Below are 20,392 nucleotides of genomic sequence, written 5' to 3'. Positions count from 1 at the left end.
CAACGTCACTGTTGGTTATGTCTTGCGTCAACTTGTCATTTAAAGTTGCGAAAGATGGCAAAATAACGCCATTTCCTTGACAAGTGCGAGATAATCATAACTATATATAGTCTTTGAAACTGGCGACTCGCCTGCTGAAGAAAAGAAAGAAACAATTTGTAATTGAGGCCATATGAATCAGTGACTCTATTTATTTTTCGGGTCTCGGAAGACAGTATACAAATAATGGACATTGTTTCATTGAAGCTGTCAGCCATACGAGTGTTATAGCGAAGTGTTACCGTAAGCACACGCGTGCGAGAAGGGGCCCGAATAGATATAGACGAAAGCTGTACAGCACAGTTTCTATAGTCTATACACTCTTGCAGTTACATACGTTGCAGTGGGTATCCTTAGTTCATCGAAGGCAATCCGTAAGCACTTCCTATGCCCGATAGGTGGACACAAACTTGCAGCTGAAGTATACAAACACCGACGAGGGGCGCCTTGTTCTGTGAAAAAAGAAACGCTTACACTACGTAGGTGCCACCCGATTCGCTATGTAGAGCAGGGGGGTAGCAGCGAATAGGGGCAAATGCTTCGCTGCCATTTCACATGCGAGGGAAGCGTTTTGCTGCGCGCTTCTCAGCGAACCGCTAATCAGGTAGACTGAGACTCCAACGGCAACGAGTAATGTGGACAGCTTCCCCACGGTAATGCAGTTCTTCGCCGAGGACGGGCGGCCGTTCTCGCCGTTTCTGCGCCTCAGCGGAGCTCGCATCCTGTCCTGGAATCCCAGGATTGCGTCGCGAGCTCCTTTCCAGGAGTGCGGTCCTTCCAGCCTGTACTGGTAGTTGAGGACAGGAGACGTCACGAGGGCGTAGTACACCTTCGGGTCCGTGAGGAGCAGCTTGAAGTAGTTGGGCTTAACGCCGATGATTTTTGCGAGTTCTTCGACGTAGGCAATCTTGTCTATCATCAAGGAGTGTCTGGACGTTGGGACGTAGAATGATTTCATCTTCTGTTGCGTGGCTGCCACGTCGGCTTCCATGGCCTCCCTGGAAGGCAGCTTGACTTTACCTGAGAAAACTCGTGCCATGTAGCGAGCCTGCATCTCGAACGCCTGCAGGAGGTTGGCGTTGCCGTCGACGAAACCCAGGAACGCGACGTTGGGGTTCGCCGGTGGAATCATCATCTTGTAAAGCAGAAGTCGTTCTCCGTCTCTTGAGAGGGCGTCGGTCTGGAAGGGCAAACCGGTCGTAAAGCCCGTGGCGAAAACGACGGCATCCACGTCTTCTTCGACGTAGTTCATGACGAGCCCGTTTTCCGTGAATCTTTGCGGCGGTCCACGAATTTTCACCGTGCCGTCCAGGATTTTGCCGTCGATGTACTGGTTGATGACCAGGGCCTGGCTCAGCGTGTCGTGACTGGGTTGGACGCCGAGGGCCTTGTGGTCCCACGCGTCGTTGACCACTCTTGCTACGAAGCGGCCATACCAGGATAGGGGAAGCCAGCTGAACAGCCAGAGTCGAGTTTGGTTGTACAGGTACGCGTCTATGGGGATGGACTTGTAGTGGCATGGCAGGACCCAGTTGATTCGTCTCGTGCTCACGAACACCTGCGTTTGAGCGCACAAGAAAATGTCAGTACAGTTACTTGCCTAGTCCGATGGATTCGTGTGGGAATTCGATACGTGGCAAGCAAGTCGGAATCAGCTAGCGCAGGACAGAGCTAATTGTATAGATTGCTGGGAGGCCTTGGACCTGCACTGGACATAAAAATAGGTCGGTGATGATGATGATTGTGATGAAGTACACCCCTTTAACATATGGCGCGAGGGATTGTGTAAAAATGGCGTACTGCTGTAATTGAGCGTAAGCTTTACCGAAAGTTACTGCTACTGAGGAAATCGAAATAGACAAACTTTGTACGATGAAACGTTCGTACACTCCTCGCCCCAGCAACTTTTCGACATGCCTGTGTTAATTTGACCAAAATGAAATGTGGAAGGTCATGAACTTGTTGTTCCTGGGATTCACTGCGCTGGTACATTTACAGACAGTTCTGCGAGCGGTATCTCTGATATCAGAATCTGTCCTGCCCCAAAGCACCTTACCGCTAACACCGACACATTAACGCACAGCATTTAATTCAGAGAAACCCTTGATAGCAGGCGCACTTGCCACTTTTCGTAATGCAGTTTTTACCCTTCATTATCAAAGAGGGACCGATCTGCACTTTAACAAGTATTTTTCCTTGTTGATGACAGGTCATTTGAAATTGCGTGTCATTGTTTCTGCTGTGATGCATGAGAAAGTTAAAAGTAAAAAACCCGTCTCACACTCCGGAGACCCTGGTTCGATTCTCACCAAACCCATATTGCAAGTTGTTTTTTATGCGAAGCATATTACGAGGGCTCAACCCAGCTCCTCAGGCGCGGCGGTGACCATGAAATCACGTGACACCGTGACGTCACGACAGAGGAGAAGTGGCTTTGGCTCAACTCTTGCAAGACGGGCTGGGTGGGAATAGAACCAGGGTCTCCGGAGTGTGGGACGGAGACGCTACCACTGAGCCACGAGTACAACGCTTCAAAGCGGTACAAAAGCGCCTCTAGTGAATGCGGTGTTGCCTTAGAAACGCGCTGTTTCTAAGGCGTGCGTCTCTTGCTCAGGCGCACATTTCGTTGCCGCGCCGAACGCTGCTTTGCTCGACGCTCACCGCGTCCAATGCGGGGCGCGTAGTCGCTGCCCTGTAGCCCATTGTCTTACACCCCTTGGCGGGTCGACGGGAACGCTGTCGCGTTCCACTCTTGAAGGCGAAGAAGTCATGCATGAGTTGTTTCTTCGTCTAGCCGAACCAAATATAGCCAAGCAACAGCAGTTCACCAGGCTAAACAGTGGTTCAACAACTAAAATAAAGGCTAGTATGCTTCGCATCCTGGGCTTAACCTTACCTAAGCCACAGCCATTTTTATTCATGAAGTGCCTCCCGGTATTTATCGCTCACGGCCAACGCCACTGACGCCGACGCCGACGACACCGGCTTTTCTGCGACACGAGTTTCTTAACGCTGTCGCGTTAAAATAAATTCTGAGGCTTTGCGTGCCTAACACGCGAGATTGAGGCACACCGTACTGGAGAGACTCCAAAATAATTCTGACCATCTTGGGTTCTTTACCGTGCACCTAACACTAAGCACTAAGCAATCGTACGCGAGCGTTTTTTTTTTTTTTTCATTTTGCCCCCCACAGAAATGCGACCGCCGCGCGTCCGGAATCGCACCCGCGACGTCGGCAGCCCAGCGCCATAGCCACTGAGCTCCGTGCCGGGTGCGACGCATACTACAGTGCGAAAAAAAAAAGGCTCGCGCAAAAGAAAACAGAATGCAAGTTCTGGGATCACGCTTCATTCCGACGAATGCCTGTGAACGTGAATGCGGCAGCAGTGTCTGTGCGAACAAAGACGAGTGTGGGGGAGGGGGGGGGGCAAGGTAAAAGCGTGGCTGCCTCTTCGCGGGAGGTGCGATTTCGTAACGGGCTCCATCGCCATCGTTGTTGCTGTGCTTGTGCAGCAAGCCCATTTGTGCGTGCTCCGACACGTGCTTCACTGGCGTTTCCGCGAACGGGCTACCGCAGCTGCACAATGCAAAGCACGCGCCGCAAACGTGCGTGACGGTGTCCAGACTGTCGCTGATGTGCGGGCGCACGAAGAAGCAAAAGGCGCTGTCATCCTTAATTATGTGCGAACGGCTACTTTTTATATTAACTCTCCAAAGCACAAACGCCATTAGACGTGAGAGACAACTAGAACGACTTGGTCACCTTTATTTCTGGGCGGGGAAAGCAGATGTTTATGGAGACTGAAATTATAATTTCTAAGACTGAGTAAATTATAATTACTATAGTAGTTATATAGTTTAATGTCTTGGTTTAGCATCTTGCAAGAGCGCTGCTATAGATTTTGTGTTAAGTTTCCCGCCATTAGATTAGCATTTGAGCTGTCAAACTCGGCGTGTAAAAAATGATGCCATGGTTTTTTGTGGGGCTAAAATACAACCGCTCATTCCTACGTTTCCCACAATCGTCTCGTCAGAACCTTTAACAGACCACAGGCTATTGCTAGCGCGCACTAGCACTTGTGAAAAAAGAAACAAGATTTAAATTGTGCCAGAAGCTGTTTCTCAGCCATCTACCAATTTTTGTCTCACCGATGAGATGCGATCTGAAATATTCTGTCCGTTTTCCAGTCGCACCTTTCTTTTCTCGCATCCTTAGAACCGTACATTCCGTAATAGATGACTCATTTCCTTTTACCTTTCATTACTTGTGAAGCTAAAAACTTTTCATGGCAAAGTCTTCCGTAGCGAAGACCTCCTTGCCTTTTCCCGCCATCTTTTATGTTTCTCACGGCTCGTCTCTCATTAATCAATTCCCATGAGTCTCATGAGCTGACTGCTCCGAAACCGCTTTGGTATGGCCTAGTAGTTTATTTTCTTCTGGAAACGCTTGTGAAGGTCACTCAATAGCTCGCACTGCAACTTGACTTGTAAGGGTGATGTTGGAATCTGGCTACCGGGCACAGGACATTTGCCGTTCCTCAGCTTTCTTTCTTTTTTTTTTTCAGGCTCTCTTGCTGTTATCGTACAAATTGCGGGAGAAACCTTACGCCAACAGACGCGGTATACTTTTGCCGTCATCGTCGCTACGTATAAATATTTGCGTTATTTGAATGAACTTCTCAGGCAAAGTTTAATCCTGTGAATCGCCTAACATTGAAATACGTGCTAGGCTGAGTTGGATACCTCCAAATTTTCATTTAAGCACCGGAAACTTATCGCAAAGCTGACAGTAGCAGAATCCTTGAGTGTTGTGACAGTTGGTGTATCATGTTGTGTCGTTGAGCAGATTAAGGGCGGAAGGAAACGTTGTGGACGGAACTATTCATTACACTTACAACTAAAGTGTAATGAATAGTTTCGAAGGAAACGGGGGCGGCGCGCATGCGGAGACACAAGGTAAATACAAGGCTCATACAGATTTTCACATAAGAGTTCCCGAAAAAAAAACTAACGCCCACTAAAATAGCCTATTTATTTATCCGTCAGCGCTACTGACGGGACACTAACGCAAATGGCTAATCGTGCGCTTATCTGACCAACTTCGGTGATTTCCCTCACCAGTCTGTCGTTGGACTTGCCGACAATCGTTGCATTGTAGTATAGACTAGTAGCATTTTTGACGCGCTGGCGCGATTTGCTATATTAACTAAATTACGAGGGCGAATCAGCAAGTCTATGCCCCTATTTTTTTAGCCAAATTATGACTGTAAATGCGAAGTCAACATATCCATTCCCAGCGGTGGATATTTCTTGTACCGGCCCGGCCTTATTTTTATTTATTTATTTATTTAAAATACCTTACAGGCCCCATGGGGACATTGTGTAAGGGGGGTTACAGAGTAAGCAGCCTTCTAAGGTGGTAAACAAGAGATACACCTCAATACAGGGCTCACCAACATTTGAAACATGAAACAAACAACTGAAGCAATGAAAGGCCACAAAGGCACACTTAAGGAAATAACTTGAGTAAAACTTAACGTAAGACATTAATACTAGAAAGTAAAGTACACAAAAAATGAACATATTAGGGAGTACAATTCTTGAAGTGATATTCAGGGAAAAAGACGCAAAAAAGCAATAATATATACAGGGCATACAAGTGAACACACGACACAGCATAACAGAGCAATTCACAAGAGCGAGATAGCAATGCATCAAAAAAAAATTATCACAAGAAGTTCGAAGCAGATTGCCAAGTGTTAGAAACAAGATAAAGTGATTTGTAAGTGCTATTATGAAAAATGCTCGTGTAGAAGATGACGAAATTTTTCTTGATCTGACTGGGAAGCAATGTGATCAGGCAGATTGTTCCACAAGCGAATGGCCGTAGGGAGTGCGGAAAAGTTAAAAGCATGTGTCGTACCGTACATGCGCGCAAAACTTAAGTGGTTATTTAATCGACGAGACGTGCTCAAGGTGGTCTGGATATGTAGTGTGGACTGTGTGGCATTATAAACATATTTGTGAAACAAGGATAACAGAGCGATATTACGGCGAATAACTAAAGACTGTATGGAATGATCGAGTTCCATTTGCGTTACGCTGGAGTGATGGCTATAGTTACGTGAAATGAAACGGGCAGCTCGGTTCTGGACTGATTCAAGCATGTCGATTAAGTATGTAGGATGTGGGGACCAAATGGATGATGCATACTCGAGCTGTGGACGAACAAATGTCTGATAGGCCAATTTGCGGATGTTTGAAGGTGAATTACCCAGATTACGACGTAGGTAACCTAAAGTCCTTGAAGCCTTTGCGCAAACGGCTGCAATATGGTCTGTCCAGGAGAGGTTTTCGGTTAGGTGAACACCCAAATATTTGTACGATACTGTATGTAACAATTCTTTATTATTGACGTTGTATAAAAAATGTGAGTTGTCACGCTTACGACTAAAAGAAATTACCTTACATTTTGATACATTTAAAGCCATTAACCAGGTGTTACACCAATTATGAATTAGGCTAAGGTCATTTTGAAGGGCCAGGTGATCATCAGTACTGTTAATTGATCTGTAAATAATGCAGTCATCAGCGAAAATACGTAAGCGAGAAGAAACATTAAGTGGCAAGTCATTTAAGTAAATTAGGAAGAGTAAAGGGCCCAAAACGCTGCCCTGAGGCACACCAGAAGTAACGTAAGTAGGAGACGAGGCAATATTATTAACTACTGTGAATTGTTGACGATTCGAAAGAAAATTACGAAGCCATGTTAAAGTGAAGGAGTCAATTCGAAGTGCAGTTAATTTAGCAATAAGGCGACAATGAGCTACACGATCAAATGCTTTGGAAAAGTCAAGGAAAATGCAATCGGTCTGCTGGTTATTGTTCATGTTAAGGTGCAGGTCAGTCGTGAGTTCGAGTAACTGTGTCTCACATGATAATCCTTTCCTGAAACCATGTTGATGGCGAAAAAAGAAATTATTGGACTCTAGGTGATTATAAATATGAGAAGCAATTATATGTTCGAGCATCTTGCAGCAAATGCAGGTCAATGAAATTGGGCGGTAATTTTCCGGGGAGTGTTTATTCCCAGCTTTAAATATGGGTATGATTTTGGCCATTTTCCAGTCATTGGGCAGCTGTCCCGATGACAAAGACTGCTTGAATATATGGTACAGGATGTTACTGGATATAGAAATGGTACTTTTTAATATCTTGGAACTAATATTCTGCCGGTAGCTCCGCGGCAAGGCGCTGCTGTCAGTTGTTGAAGATGGCGGTTGTGCTTCACACGTCCACGGCGTACGAGCAACGAAGTGTGATTCGTTTTCTATCGAGGAAGGGACAAACGCCCATCGAAATTCACAGTGAAATGCAGCCGTGCACTTATGGAGAAAGGTGTTCCGCGTTTTCGGTCCGCTGAAGAAGTTCCTGGTAGGGCACGCGTGCGGATTCACGTGCGACGATGAAGCGAAGACAGCAGCCCAACGGTGGTTCCAGAGTCAGCCGAACAAATTCTACCACAGGGGCATCTCAAACTTATCGCTGCAATGGGACGAATATTAGAACCGGTGTGGGGACTATACAGAAAAAAGTGTAAGGTACGTAGAATAGTAGGTATATTTGTAATTACCTCTTTGTACCTAATTTTGGCTAATAAAAAATGGGGGCAAAGACTTTCTGGTTCGCCCTCGTGTAAATTAATTTTTTTTTCTGTAGAAACTTACTCTCCATGGCCAGAAATCAAAATAATGAGCAGCCCTAATTTGCCTTGATGTGGAACAGTTCTTGGGGCATCACAGGGTAAATAATACGGATTCTTACCTGTCTCGCTACGCTGCTCAGGTTCACAGCGACGTCCAGAGCAGAGTTCGCGAATCCCACGACGACCACGGTCTTATCCCTAAACGAGTCGTCGGCGTACTTGTACTCGCGCGAGTGCATCACACGTCCTCGGAAGAGCTCTCGGCCAGGAATGTCCGGGACCGAGGGCGATCCGTGATGACCGGTGCAGACCAGGACGCCGTCGAAGACGTCCTCCCACTCCCGACCGGTCTTCGAGTCGCGAATCCTCAGCGTGCCGTCCCTGTCGAGCCTGAGCACGTCGTGGTTGAATCGAATCTTCGGGGTCACTCCGAAGTGGTCTGCGTAGCTGCGGATGTACCTGAGGGTCTGCCAGTGGGGCATGAACACTGGCGCGTCCTTGTCCGGCGGGAAGTCGCTGTAGCACGACATCTCCTTGCTCGTGTTGGCCACGGTGAAGCGCATCACGGTACCGGTGCCGGACTCGGGCGTCTCGTCCCGGTACCACCACAGCCCGCCGCAGTCGGAGGCCTTCTCGAAGCACACCACGTCCAGCCCTTCTTCGAGGCATGCCTTGACGGCCGTGATCCCGCAGCAGCCGGCGCCTACCACGGCGACCCTCATCTCGCGCGCGCTACGCAGTCGTTTGACCAACGCGGACTAGAAGCGGTGCGAGACATTCTTCGCGAGGCAGAGCGGGTTGTTGCGTCACTGCCTGAGGATGTGCACGATTAGATAACTTTCGGAAGCCTATACTGCGCTCATTCTTTCCTTACGACTTGTTTATCATCTGCAGGACTGTGTACACTCGAGTTACGGGCGATTACGGGTGAAGCCTGCTGCCTGTTGCAAGATCGTCTGTCACATGCTAGGAACTGGAAATAAACGCACAATCGAGAAGTGTTGAGTGGGCACTAATGTGCTCTGCCAGCCCATAAATGGAGATCGAGGCTACGCGGCTTGCGATAAGGCGGCGTTGGACGCCTGACTTCAGGGTGTCGCCGTCCCTACACGACACTCGAAAGCAGAGTCAGACCGAAAGGGCGTACTTGGTGACAGTGGAGGATAAGGTCCCGAAAGCATCGCACTTGATGCAGTATTAAAGAGGTGTCGATACTGCCTTATCGCGCACAATTTCTAAGGGGAAGCTTTCTTTGCCTCCTCTTTCGACTTTTCCACTGCTGCTGCTGTCTGGCATGCCGCGTCTGTGGTTGGTTGAGAGCGTGTGTAATGTACACGGCAGGGTCGCGGGAGAGGAGTCAATGCGACCTGTCTAACGAGAGCTTTCTGGACGTTGCCACAATGTCCACTGGAACTCCCTGGCCGTCAACACACTACCCTCTGGGCGGCTGTAATTAGGCGTGAGCGCCCCGCAAAAGCACTGCAGAAGCTGCAGAGCTTACCTTTTTGCTCACGCGCAACAGTCCTGAGAAATAATAGACAGAATGGTAGACCAGGTAGAGAGAGGAGACAGAGAATGGATAAAGTCAACGTCGTCACCCAACGGGTGATAACAACGTTGCCACTCTTGGTTCCTTGTATAAATGGGAGAATCGCGTGATAGGGGAAGGACGCTGTCAGAAGGCATGGCTCGTTCGGGGTGTCATATATAAAACGCTATTACTAGACAGGGCTAAAGTGGGGCACGAACTGCAACAATTTTAATTATATGTATGCTATGCGGAACGTCTCTGCCATTTATGACGCATAAACATCCGAACACTGTCCGTCCGAACAACTGACGAAGGACGTGCAGACGAAGAGCTGCATTAAAGCGCCGCTGTGTCAAAACGACACTGCGCAAGCAGCCGTACAGAAATCCAACATTTCAGCCACGATGCGATGGGCTGTGTGATGTAGTGACAGTGCTATCCTCCTCGCAGACTACGAACAATGGACACAATTACGCCTCGAGCAAACGGTTCTCACTGTGCTTTGTGTTTACCACTAGACAAACACAAGTGATGTGCGCAAACCATCACCTCATGACTGTCGTGTGCCGTCAACATCACCGTCAAATAATGTCCAGTCAACGCAAACAGCAGAGAAAACTTCGCCTGCATCGATTCCCATAGTGCGTGGGATCCGCATTTTTTAAATTTTTAATTTAGCAAATTTTATGGACATCGAGTCTTTCATGTACACAATCCCTCAGTCTTCCCCAAACGATTGGCCGAATAAAGTCGAAGTTACGCGTTTTTACGTTTTCATGTTATTAACCAAGTGAAAAGGGGTTGCCATCACCAGCAAACGGCGATGACTCTGCTATCTGTATTCACCTCAGTAAAAAAAAAAAAACACCCATTATTTGCGACATCTACTAAACTTACTGTTCTCCACCTGTGTAGAGTGCAAAGTAAAACTAACGAATCTTTCATTACAAACCAACGGCGTGTCGTATATGCCATGTATGCTTTCTGATATATGGTTGCGGTTTATGCACTATTAACAAATTCATTTAGCATGCAACTTAGCAAACAGTATTGTACTTCTTAAAGTCGAGTGAAAGCAGTCACTTGTTCTTGTTTTCGCAAAAACCGGGACGGAGGTGCCTTGAAACGACTCAGGTATTATGGCAGCTAAATACGGTTTGGTTATTGAAATAGCGTCGGCCAAGCAAGGCAGTCCAGAAGGAAAAGCCTTAACATATTGTCAATCAGCGCGGCGCTTCCATACCCAGCAGTGACGCCACACAGTGCCGTGTGCAGTTCATCAGTTTGCTCCGCGCTTTGCTCTTCACGCTTACGCTGCAACAGTTCATCATAATCATCATCATCATCATCATCATCATCATCATCATCATCATAATTTTGTGTCCACTGTAGGGCGAAGGCGTCCCCCGTCGACCTCCAATTACCCCTGTCTTTGCGCTAGCTGATTCCAACTTGCACCTTGAAATTTCCTAATTTCATCACCCCACCTAGCTTTCTGCCGTCCTCGCCTGCCCTTCCCTTCCTTTGGCGCCCACTCTGTAACTCTAATGGTCTACGAGTTATCTACCCCACGAATTAAATGACCTGCCCAGCTCCATATTTTTCTCTTAAAGTCATCTAGTTATCTGCAACAGTCAACTGCAACAGTTATCTCCATGTAACTCCAATTTGGCTTTACCTAATGATGCAACGAGGGAAAGAGAAAAGAAACTGTCGATGCACGTTCAATTTGCCACCCTACGCAGAGGAAAGGGGGTTAAAGGTAAAAAAAAAAGACTAAGAGTGTCGTTTCATCCGTAGGTGCACATCGGAACAGTCGCTTACTGAGGTCCCTCGACTGCTAGAAGTGCAGTAATGCACGCATCACACCCTGGGCTTGTGAGATACGTGACCACTGTGCAAACACTTTTGTGACCGTAAATTATGGTGAGCCCAGGTGACCTAAGGTGGTGCAGGTTGTCACAGTGGGAACAAATGCAGAGTTGTTCGGTAGACTCCTCGCACTTGCAACAGTCGCACGAAGTTGTCTCAATCATCCCAAATTTTACGAAGAACAAGAGAGCCCATGACGAATCGTAAAAGAAAGAAACCCTTAGGACTGAACACAGAAAAATTATATGTTATAAGTTTGAGAGGTACCTCTAAGGAATACTTTTCTCCGTGAAAAATGTCCGTAAATGAAGTCTCGGATTAGGAAATAAAACTAAATAAAGGCCACAGAAGCAACAGCAGCACATCAAGTTAGTTACCCGTTAGTTAGTTAGTTACATCAGCAAGTTACCCTATCCTCCCCGTTATATTTGCACACATCACATTGCAATCCCTGTTCGTGTGCCCCTGTGCAATACGCTTGTTCAATTAAATACCTTGGGGTCTTTTTTGACAGTGATTTATCCTGGAACTCTCATTTCGCATATATTTGTCAAAAACTTCGCGCAGTGTCTTGTGTTTTGTATAACATAAAATTTTACATGCCATTGTCTGTCCGAAAGCTTGTAGTACATGCCTTATGCTACAGTGTAATCCGGTATGGGATATCTACATATGGTCATGGCGCTCAACATTTGGTAAGCCGGGTCAACTCCGTCCTTCGTGGCATTCTGAAGCATGTCGCTTATGATGTCTCCCCCAAATCTGATGTGTTCAAAACTTTGTCTTTACCTGATTTCAATTCTTTGCTGCTTGAAACTGTTATCTTAAAACATTTTTGGTTAAGTCAGTATAAAATTCCTTATGTGCCTGTCCGTTCCCTGAGACCAAAGAATCCTTACATTACACCCCGCTGTAAGACGAGATATGGTCGAAGACTTCGTAACTATTATGTCCCAGCAATGTTTAATCTACTTCCTCAAAGCATACAAGATGTCAAAACAAAATATGGTCTTAGAAAGGCTCTTAGACACATGAATGCGTGATTGGAAGCCTGTCATGTGAGTGTGTGTGTGTTTTTTTTTTCACTGTTGTTTAATAACTAGTTACTGATGGCTCTGTCGCTGTCTGCCAGGCACTGCCGTTCAAGCCCACTGTGGCTTTGGCAGGCCCGATTCTTGCACTGTATGTTTCTGAAGTCATCAATAAAGTATTATTATTATTAACCATCAGGGTCTACGAGAGTTTTCCAAATCTTGCAATGGCTTCGCATATACTGTACTCCAAGAACAAAGACATAAGAGGGAAAAGGTGTGATGAGCCGTCAGGCCCTCAGTTTCACTAAAGAGGCTAAGCATGAGGAAAACAGACAATGACGCCACAAAGAACGTAGGAGTAAATGATTGTTTTATTGTAATATTAAAAAATATATTAGGTAAAATGGAAATGAAAGCGCACGAAAATAGAACTTGCCGCAGTTAGGAACTCAAACCCCACGCATTACACACAATGGGTGCGCTGCTTTACCAATTACGCTATCCAGGCGGACATCATCCAGTCAAATTTTTTTGCTATTTGTCTATGTGCACAAGATTAGACTTGGAAGTGTTAGCCAACGCCGCTTCCGGTCACGTCAGTGGATGGGGAACACCTTTTTAACAGCAGGCAACTGGCCAGTAAACTCTCGTATGTACTACTTCGTGGCGGCAAGGCTGCTAGATTGGACGCCCTCGCTGGGCACTTATTTGTTAGTTAAACATACTGTTCGTTAAACATCACGGGAATGTAGGAGCAGTCAAGCTGCCGTGATGCAGCTTTTACCCTGCCATCCCTAACGCTTATGTAAATCAGTGTACTTACGTGTGTAAATAAACTTCGAAACTTCAGTTCTGTATCGGGAGAACAGAGAATCATGCCAAAGGAAGCACAACGCATGCTGATTGTTTTAGGACGGAGTCTTGTTCTAATTCAAAGTTCATTTCTCTTGTTGATGTTGTTCGTTTTGTCTTGTTTATTGCTTTCCTTCTAGCTCCAACATTGAAATAGGGGGCTCTATTCGAAAGGCCAAACTTTTCATTTTGGTCGAAATTAATTAACAATGAGGACAACCAAAGACAATGCAATGGAGGATAGTTGAAGACTACCCTGTATTGTGCGCCTTTGATGGAGACGGATGCGGTGGAGGTGTTTGCATTATTTATTTAGGCAGCGCTCTCGGATTGGGTCCACCGGTTCAACCGAGAAGTGATCGTTCGCAAAATGGCAAATTATTCACAGATGGATGCCAGTCTGACGACTTAGTGGCGCGTACCAAATGTATCCGTTAAATACATATAATCCACAGTTCCATTAACAGGCTAATGTGCTTGAGATATACCTATGAGCCGGCATCGTTACTTCAGTTCATATGTAAGAGTGCATTTTTGTCGTTGTTATTGTTACGTAGAACGGAGGTGCGCTTAGCTGCACTACATTGTCAATCGGCATACAGTGTTTATACGTGTAAGCCCGTTCGCTGGTACTTTCATTCGCCGCACGCATACGCTTTGTATATGTATCCACAAATATGTCCCCGAACACGCTGACAGAGACACCAGGCAGCAGCCACTCCGAACTCGGGAGCGTAGGCAAAGAAAGTTTCGCTTTAGAAAAAGCGATAGCGGCTACCGAACACACGAAGATAGCGCTCGCATGTGTCGCCCTTCTCGTCTCTCTGTGTATCGTATTGCTTGTTCTGCTAGACACAGGTATAACAATAAAAAATTTTTGAAAGAACGGTCTGACTGCGCGGATGAAGCAATGCAGACAAAAGGAAAGAAGATTAGCGTGAGAACGACAAATGTGCTTCGAGTGTTATTGCACAAGTAAAGAAGCGCATTACGCCATATCGGCTGCAAGCTTTTCGCACTCTAAGGCCATCCGCAGTAATCGAACGGGATCGCTCACAGGGCATGGTGGTGGTCGCTTGGCCGAATCTCATCTAGCTGTAAAAACAGCGTCGGTGCCCATGTCCTACTTATTGTCTGCCTTGTTTTTCTAACTCTCAATTAAAGTCAGCGTACAGTCGCATTGATAGCCGGCCGCCATGAGAACATATCATGCGAAGCTCCCGTTTTGCGCGCACATTTAACACGCCAACCAACAGGAGAGTCATTACCGTTTGTGCCGTTCGCACCGCCTCTTTTCCTTGTATATGCGTCTTTGTGTGCCCTGGTTTATTATTGTAATAGCAATTATTTCTTCTAGTCACCGTTTTTCCAACGTAATAATGGGGCTCTCATTCTTTCCTCGAATCCCATGATCGCATTCCTAGCTCCGCTCCAAGAATGAGGGCCCTCTAGCCTGTACTGGTAGGCGAGGACAGGAGAGGTCACTAGCGTATAGTATAGCTTTGGATCCGTGAAGAGGAGTTTCAGGTAGTTGGGCTTAACACCGATAACCTTCGCAAGGTCCTCGACGTAGGCGACTTTGTCGATCATCAGCGAGTGTCTCGGCGTAGGGACGAAGCAGGACTTGATCTTATCTTGCGTAGTGGTGACCTCAGCTTCCATAGCCTCTCTGGAAGGCAGGTTCACTTGGCCCGAAAACACTTGTGCCATGTACCTAGCCTGCATCTCGAACGCCGGCGTGATGCTGCCATTGGCATCCACAAAGCCTAGAAACGCTACGTTGGGGTTCGCTGGAGGAATCATCATCTTGTAGAGCAAGAGTCGCTCTCCGTCTCTGGGCAGGGTGTCTGTGGGAAACGGCAGAGCAGGTGTGAAGCCGGTGGCGAAGACCACCGCGTCGACGTCTTCCTCGAAGTCGTTCATGACGAGCCCTCTCTCGGTGAAACGTTGCGGTGGGCCGCGAATCTTGACGGTCCCGTCAAGAAGCTTCCCGTCAATGTACTGGTTGACGACCAGACCTTGAGTCATGATGTCGTGGTCGGCTTCGAGACCAAGCTTTTTTGGGTCCCAGGCATTCTTTATCATTCCGAGAAGGAAACGACCGAAGCTCGCCAGAGACATCCAGCTAAAGAGCCAAAGTCTCAACTGGTTCAGTACGTACACGTCTGTGGGCACGGACTTGTGGTGACTCGGTATGACCCAGTTGATTCTCCTTGTGCTCAGGAAGACCTGCGTGGATCGACAGGAAATGTAGCGCTTAATACCCCGAGACTAGGAAAGTGCGCGTGGCTTTTGTACATTAGTAAACTTGCTGCAAGTATATAGCCATCGCTTCGGATCTTAATAAATTATTTTCAGAGAGACTGAATGATGCAGATAACAGGAAAGCAAGGTAGGTTAAGTGGGATTGCTACCGGCATGCTCTCGAGCACATTAGGATAGCGAACTATTCGGAGATTTATGACGACATTCAGAAAGAAAGGGTTATCAACGAATCTTTGTCTGAGCCGTCGGCACTACGGCACGTTGTCAAATGGCGCTTTGTGGAAAAGACAAAAGAAGAGTGAATAATAATCTAATGTACTCGATCGGCGCTGGCAGCTGCCAGCAACCAAGTAGTGGTCAAGCTACTCGATATATGTGGACGTGGAATCGAGCACAGCAAAAAGAAGCACAATTATATGAACATTTTTCAGAGGACAGAGACATGCGAGACAGGCTCAAAGTGGCGATGTCGTATCAAGAATGGGCACAAGGATTACAAGAAAGACCGTAAGCAAGGAAAACCCGCAATTGTTCCGTCAGCCGTTTGATACTATCAGTTTCTTACCTGCCGTGTCACACTACTGAGGTTCACGGCTATGTCCAGAGCCGAGTTGCCAAACCCCACAACGACTGCGGTTTTGTCTCTAAATGAATCATCGGCGTACTTGAAGTCGCGCGAGTGCATCACACGTCCTCGAAAGAGCTCGCGTCCTGCAATGTCCGGAACGGAGGGCGATCCGTGATGGCCCGTGCAGACCAGGACGCCGTCGAAGACGTCCTCCCACTCTCGACCGGTCTTCGAGTCTCGGATCTCGAGGGTCCCTCTGTCGAGCCTGAGTACTTCGTGGCTAAAGCGAATCTTCGGGATCACATCGAAGTGCTCCGCGTAGCTTCGGATGTACTTGAGGGTCTGCCAGTGTGTCAGGAACGGCGGCGCGTCCTTTTCCGGCGGGAAGTCGCTGTATGAGGACATCTCCTTGCTACTGTTGGCGACCGTGAATCGCATCACGGTGCCGGCTCCGGCCTCGGGCGTCTCTTCTCGGTACCACCACAGCCCGCCGCAGTCGGAGGCCTTCTCGAAGCAGACCACGTCCAGCCCTTCCTCGAGGCACGCTTTGACGGCAGTAATGCCGCAGCAGCCGGCGCCTATCACCGCTACTCTCATGGCCTGCAAGGCGCTGCATGAACCTTGAATGCGGGGAATGGACGAACACCGTGTATATATGTATATGTTTGTGCGAAAAACAAATGATAGGACCAAGAGTCAACGGCCTCTCCCATCGGCAGCTGGGGACGTGGTCCGCTTTATAAATAAGACACGTGTAATATAGCAGGTGTGCGCGGTAAACAGCGGACATACGGATGAGTTCTCAGGAGAGCAGCACCGGCATTGATAGTGGATGGAGAATCGTGCTAATACTGCATTTTCCCCACTCGCTTGACTTCAAAGACATATCTGTTTGAGCGATCCATTTCGCAATAGCGAGAAATAGCGCGTGCTTATCTATGGCTTGCCCGATAAAGGATTATCCTGGACAGATGCCTCCTCTTTCGAACGTCCGCTTTTTAAGTGCAAACAGCAATGAAAAAAGAACTTAGTTGGATCCCTTTGTTTGAACGGCGAAGCAGAATACGCCGTAAGTTGTTTTAGTGAATAAGTTAGGCCGTACCTTTCTAGGACCGCTTAATCTTTATTTCCGCCAACCATTGTCGCTTGTTTCCGCCAACCATTGTCGCTAGGTATTCTCTACTTGCGGGTGCGGTGTACCGCAACAATATTGATGTGTTTTGCGGCGATTTGCCCCCTGCAATAGTGACTTAATGTCACTGCGAGTCGTACATGAATAAGTATAAAATAATACAACTGTGAATGCATGTCTCTTTTCTGTTAGCTGCCCACAGGCCAGTGTGTGGTGACATTCCTCGGCACATGTGCCGAGTCATGCACATGGTCCCGTACTGCCAGCTTTCGGGTCATAGTTCAGCAAACGATACGGTATTGTGAGAGCAAGGAATGCGCCGTAGCGGGAAAAATTGTAGTGATGAGGAGGGACGCTATAGTAGGCCATCCTCTCCAGCGCTTTCTAGTGGGTCAATCATTCCCTTTTCCCCCATCCCCAGTGTAGGGTAGCAAACCGGATGCTCTTCTGGTTGACTTCCCTGCCTTTCCTATCCTTGTCTCTCTCTCTCTCTCTCTCTCTCTCTCTCTCTCTCTCTCTCTCTCTCCAGTGCTTTTGCTCAGGGAATGCCACTCGTGCTGGGAGTCCGTGCCTTGCTCTAACAGTCGGTCCCAGACGCCGGTGACTAGTAAACTAAATGGGAAAGTCCTCAACGCAGTCCCTGGAACGTAATCCCTGGACGCAGCAGTCCCTGGAACTTTCTTAGCAGCTCGTATATAAATACACGAGAACGGAGAAATTGTTTTTCACGGCAATCACTGCGTCGATCTTGATGAAGTTTGTTACGCTTAAAAGGAGAAGTTCACATATAGTGACTGTATAAGCAGAATGTTATTTAGGCTGTAATTTATTTTTATAGAAACATTCTTGGAAATTGCAGAATCGAAATAAACTCGATTAACGTGTTTCCAACTCTGTAACTCGGTAATAAATAATCGTATCACAATTTTGCGAACTTCACTTCTCAATATAGATAATGTGGAAAAAAATCAGGTAGTATATAGCACCTTGAAATATAGCACGAATTTTTTAGTTGGACATTTGCCAAGACCTCGTAAACATCGTAAAAGTGTACATAAGCTATATATTTATGTACAAACTCGTCCGCTGTAGGCGCTCTAACATATTCAGCTTATAAAACTGCAGTATCTATGTTTGGTGTAGACTTACGGATTTGTATACCTCTTGCTTCGAATTCGTGTTTACACGTACGAATTTTCGAGAATTTTTGTGCAAGAGAAATGTTGGTGTTCAGCTAAAATTCTGCTTTCTTGAGTCACTAGAATTTCACTTTCTCCCCTAACTGCGGCAATCTTTTTAATAATTTGTCCCGTGGCTGTCTCATAAAATCATTATTTGGGTTTTACATATGGAGCTCCTTACAGAGTCAGAGTTCGCCCGGAGCCAACGCTTCCTATTAAGGCGCAGCTTCAGCACAAAAGCTGATATTCAACTGCATCTGTAAATAGGAAAGGCTATGGTTTTCCTCGGCAGTCAGTGAAACGAGTTAAATTATACTCGCTCTACTGGGAATCTCTCACACTGAAATATAGCACGGTAACTGCAGTAATACAGTAATATACAGTATAATACAGTAGTACAGTAAGAGAGAGTCAACCTTTGTTATTGAGAATTGCTTTTGATTATATAGGGCTCGCAACATACTAAAAGAACTCTCAATGCGACCGCGCTTGCCGTGAGCAAGTTTCTGCTTAGATACTTGCGCTTTGCATTTCTTGTCCGCCGTAAAGAGGTGAGAAGCAGGATGTACACCCGTGAGAAAACGCATACGGACCAGGGATTGCGCGATAAAACCCATTTCCCCCTCTGTCTGTGAATACAACTTGAAAGTAAAGACTGAAGTCCAAACTTGGTATTACGAATTTTATAGTGCACTCATCAGTTTCCGTTTGTGCGCGTTAATTACGAAGAAATTATGTTTCTTGTTTTTTTTACCTACCCTGTGGTCCGTATACTTTTGCTCACGGGTGTACGCGTGATTCATGTCCAGGTATTATTGTCCCGATTTAAGGCAAATGTTCGTAATGCAAAAGTGATTAAAAGTTCTTAAACTTATTCAGTGTGGTCTTTGCCTGTATGAGAACAAACTGAAGTAAATCTTTACCAATGAAAAATTAACTAGACTTACTTACCAAGCGTCTTACAGTAAGGATCATGTTTTTTGGCGTTGCAGAAGGGTAAGTTACTAAGCACATGAAATATTTTTCTCTTCAGTGTAATTTAAAACTAGATAAATACTGCAGCTTCAAAGATTACCATGCACGTATTGTAGAACTAGAGAAAGGTGTCGCCACTATAAAACATATGTAGACGATGAGTTCAGTATTATTTTATGATGCGTACCTAGCAAAGTAACATGAATATATACGCGAGGAATAAATAGGGGAATGCAAATAAACATTTTCTTGTTCTGCTTTACGCCGCAAATGGGGTAGCACGAACAATACGTATAGATAGATAGATTTATTTCTCTCTAAACAAAGTACAGAAATGAGAGAAGACGGAAGGGAAAAAGCTGCCAAATGCAGCTTGAGGACCCATTATGCCCCACAGAGCAGCAGTGGGGTGAAAAGCAAAGGCAATGCGACAGTTCGCAAAGTATATACAACAGAGTTCAAAATCACAATACCCGTAATCTATTGCTTAATCGAAATTTTACACGTAATCTAATACGTTATTGTGATTTTACACAATTAACGCAATCACACAATTTCTCGCCAATTCCCATTATACAATTCTAACGCCAACATAGAACAAAAATATAGATAAATAGAATTCATTCAAGCACCTTCCAATGCATTGTCAAACAGTTACACAGGTGAGCTATTCGGTCGACGGCTCGAAAAGATTTATCAATTCCATGAAAGTTTGTGTAGAAAGCAACCTAACAAAAAAACGATTATCTTCGAGAACATTTAGGTACCTTTGCACATTGTAGGACAAAGATTGTGTGCGGTATTTGGTGCGACTTAATGGTAGGGTCCATGATAGAGTGACGTACATCCATATGTAGGTTCATGGCGTACTAGCTGAAGCATGTATATATACTGTGGCGAGAAAAGCATGCGTTACCTTGAAGAAGACAAGTCCACTTGTCGCAACGTTGGCTCCTTCATTCACCTTGTTCACGTTTTATATATACTGTGGCGAGGAAAGCATACGTCGCCTTGAAGAAGACAAGTACACTTGTCGAAACGTTGGCTCCTGCATTCACCTTGTTCACGTTTTGCTCATCGTAGCTGAAGCGTTGTTAGCATAAGGTTATTGTTCGTTGCTATAGCAGTTTTCTACGTGCAAAGTAGTTTGAACACATACAAGGTAGTTATTCTTAAAGTATCGAACTGCCTGAAATATTGTCTGGTGCGAGCATTCCACGGAACATTAGCTATCAGTC

General features: G+C 46.3%; 3 protein-coding genes across 4 annotated transcripts in view; 1 reads left to right on the top strand and 2 right to left on the bottom strand.

Annotated features, from left to right (window-relative positions):
* LOC135903724 (uncharacterized) overlaps nt 1-20,392 on the top strand; it is a 188,516-nt gene that overhangs the window by 100,699 nt on the left and 67,425 nt on the right. The gene's annotated exons all lie outside the window — the stretch shown is intronic.
* LOC135903721 (flavin-containing monooxygenase 5-like) lies at nt 156-9,249 on the bottom strand. Its single transcript, XM_065434106.2, has 2 exons — nt 7,864-9,249; nt 156-1,597 (listed from the first exon to the last, which is right to left on the bottom strand). Exons 1-2 carry the CDS (start codon nt 8,464-8,466, stop codon nt 515-517), a joined length of 1,686 nt encoding a protein of 561 aa, XP_065290178.2. The 5' UTR covers nt 8,467-9,249; the 3' UTR covers nt 156-514.
* LOC135903745 (flavin-containing monooxygenase 5-like) lies at nt 12,535-16,474 on the bottom strand. Its single transcript, XM_065434129.2, has 2 exons — nt 15,864-16,474; nt 12,535-15,262 (listed from the first exon to the last, which is right to left on the bottom strand). Exons 1-2 carry the CDS (start codon nt 16,461-16,463, stop codon nt 14,387-14,389), a joined length of 1,476 nt encoding a protein of 491 aa, XP_065290201.2. The 5' UTR covers nt 16,464-16,474; the 3' UTR covers nt 12,535-14,386.

This window comes from Dermacentor albipictus, chromosome 9 (assembly GCF_038994185.2).
Source record: "Dermacentor albipictus isolate Rhodes 1998 colony chromosome 9, USDA_Dalb.pri_finalv2, whole genome shotgun sequence".
Classification (NCBI taxonomy): domain Eukaryota; kingdom Metazoa; phylum Arthropoda; class Arachnida; order Ixodida; family Ixodidae; genus Dermacentor; species Dermacentor albipictus.
This window is presented reverse-complemented; position numbering and strand designations above follow the sequence as displayed.

Excerpts from the sequence above, each read along its gene's own strand:
- LOC135903721 (XM_065434106.2), bottom strand. The coding sequence starts at position 8,466 with ATGAGGGTCGCCGTGGTAGGCGCCGGCTGCTGCGGGATCACGGCCGTC. Across the intron at positions 1,598-7,863 it reads TGAGCAGCGTAGCGAGACAG|GTGTTCGTGAGCACGAGACG; the intron begins GTAAGAATCCGT and ends GCTCAAACGCAG.
- LOC135903745 (XM_065434129.2), bottom strand. The coding sequence starts at position 16,463 with ATGAGAGTAGCGGTGATAGGCGCCGGCTGCTGCGGCATTACTGCCGTC. Across the intron at positions 15,263-15,863 it reads TCAGTAGTGTGACACGGCAG|GTCTTCCTGAGCACAAGGAG; the intron begins GTAAGAAACTGA and ends CGATCCACGCAG.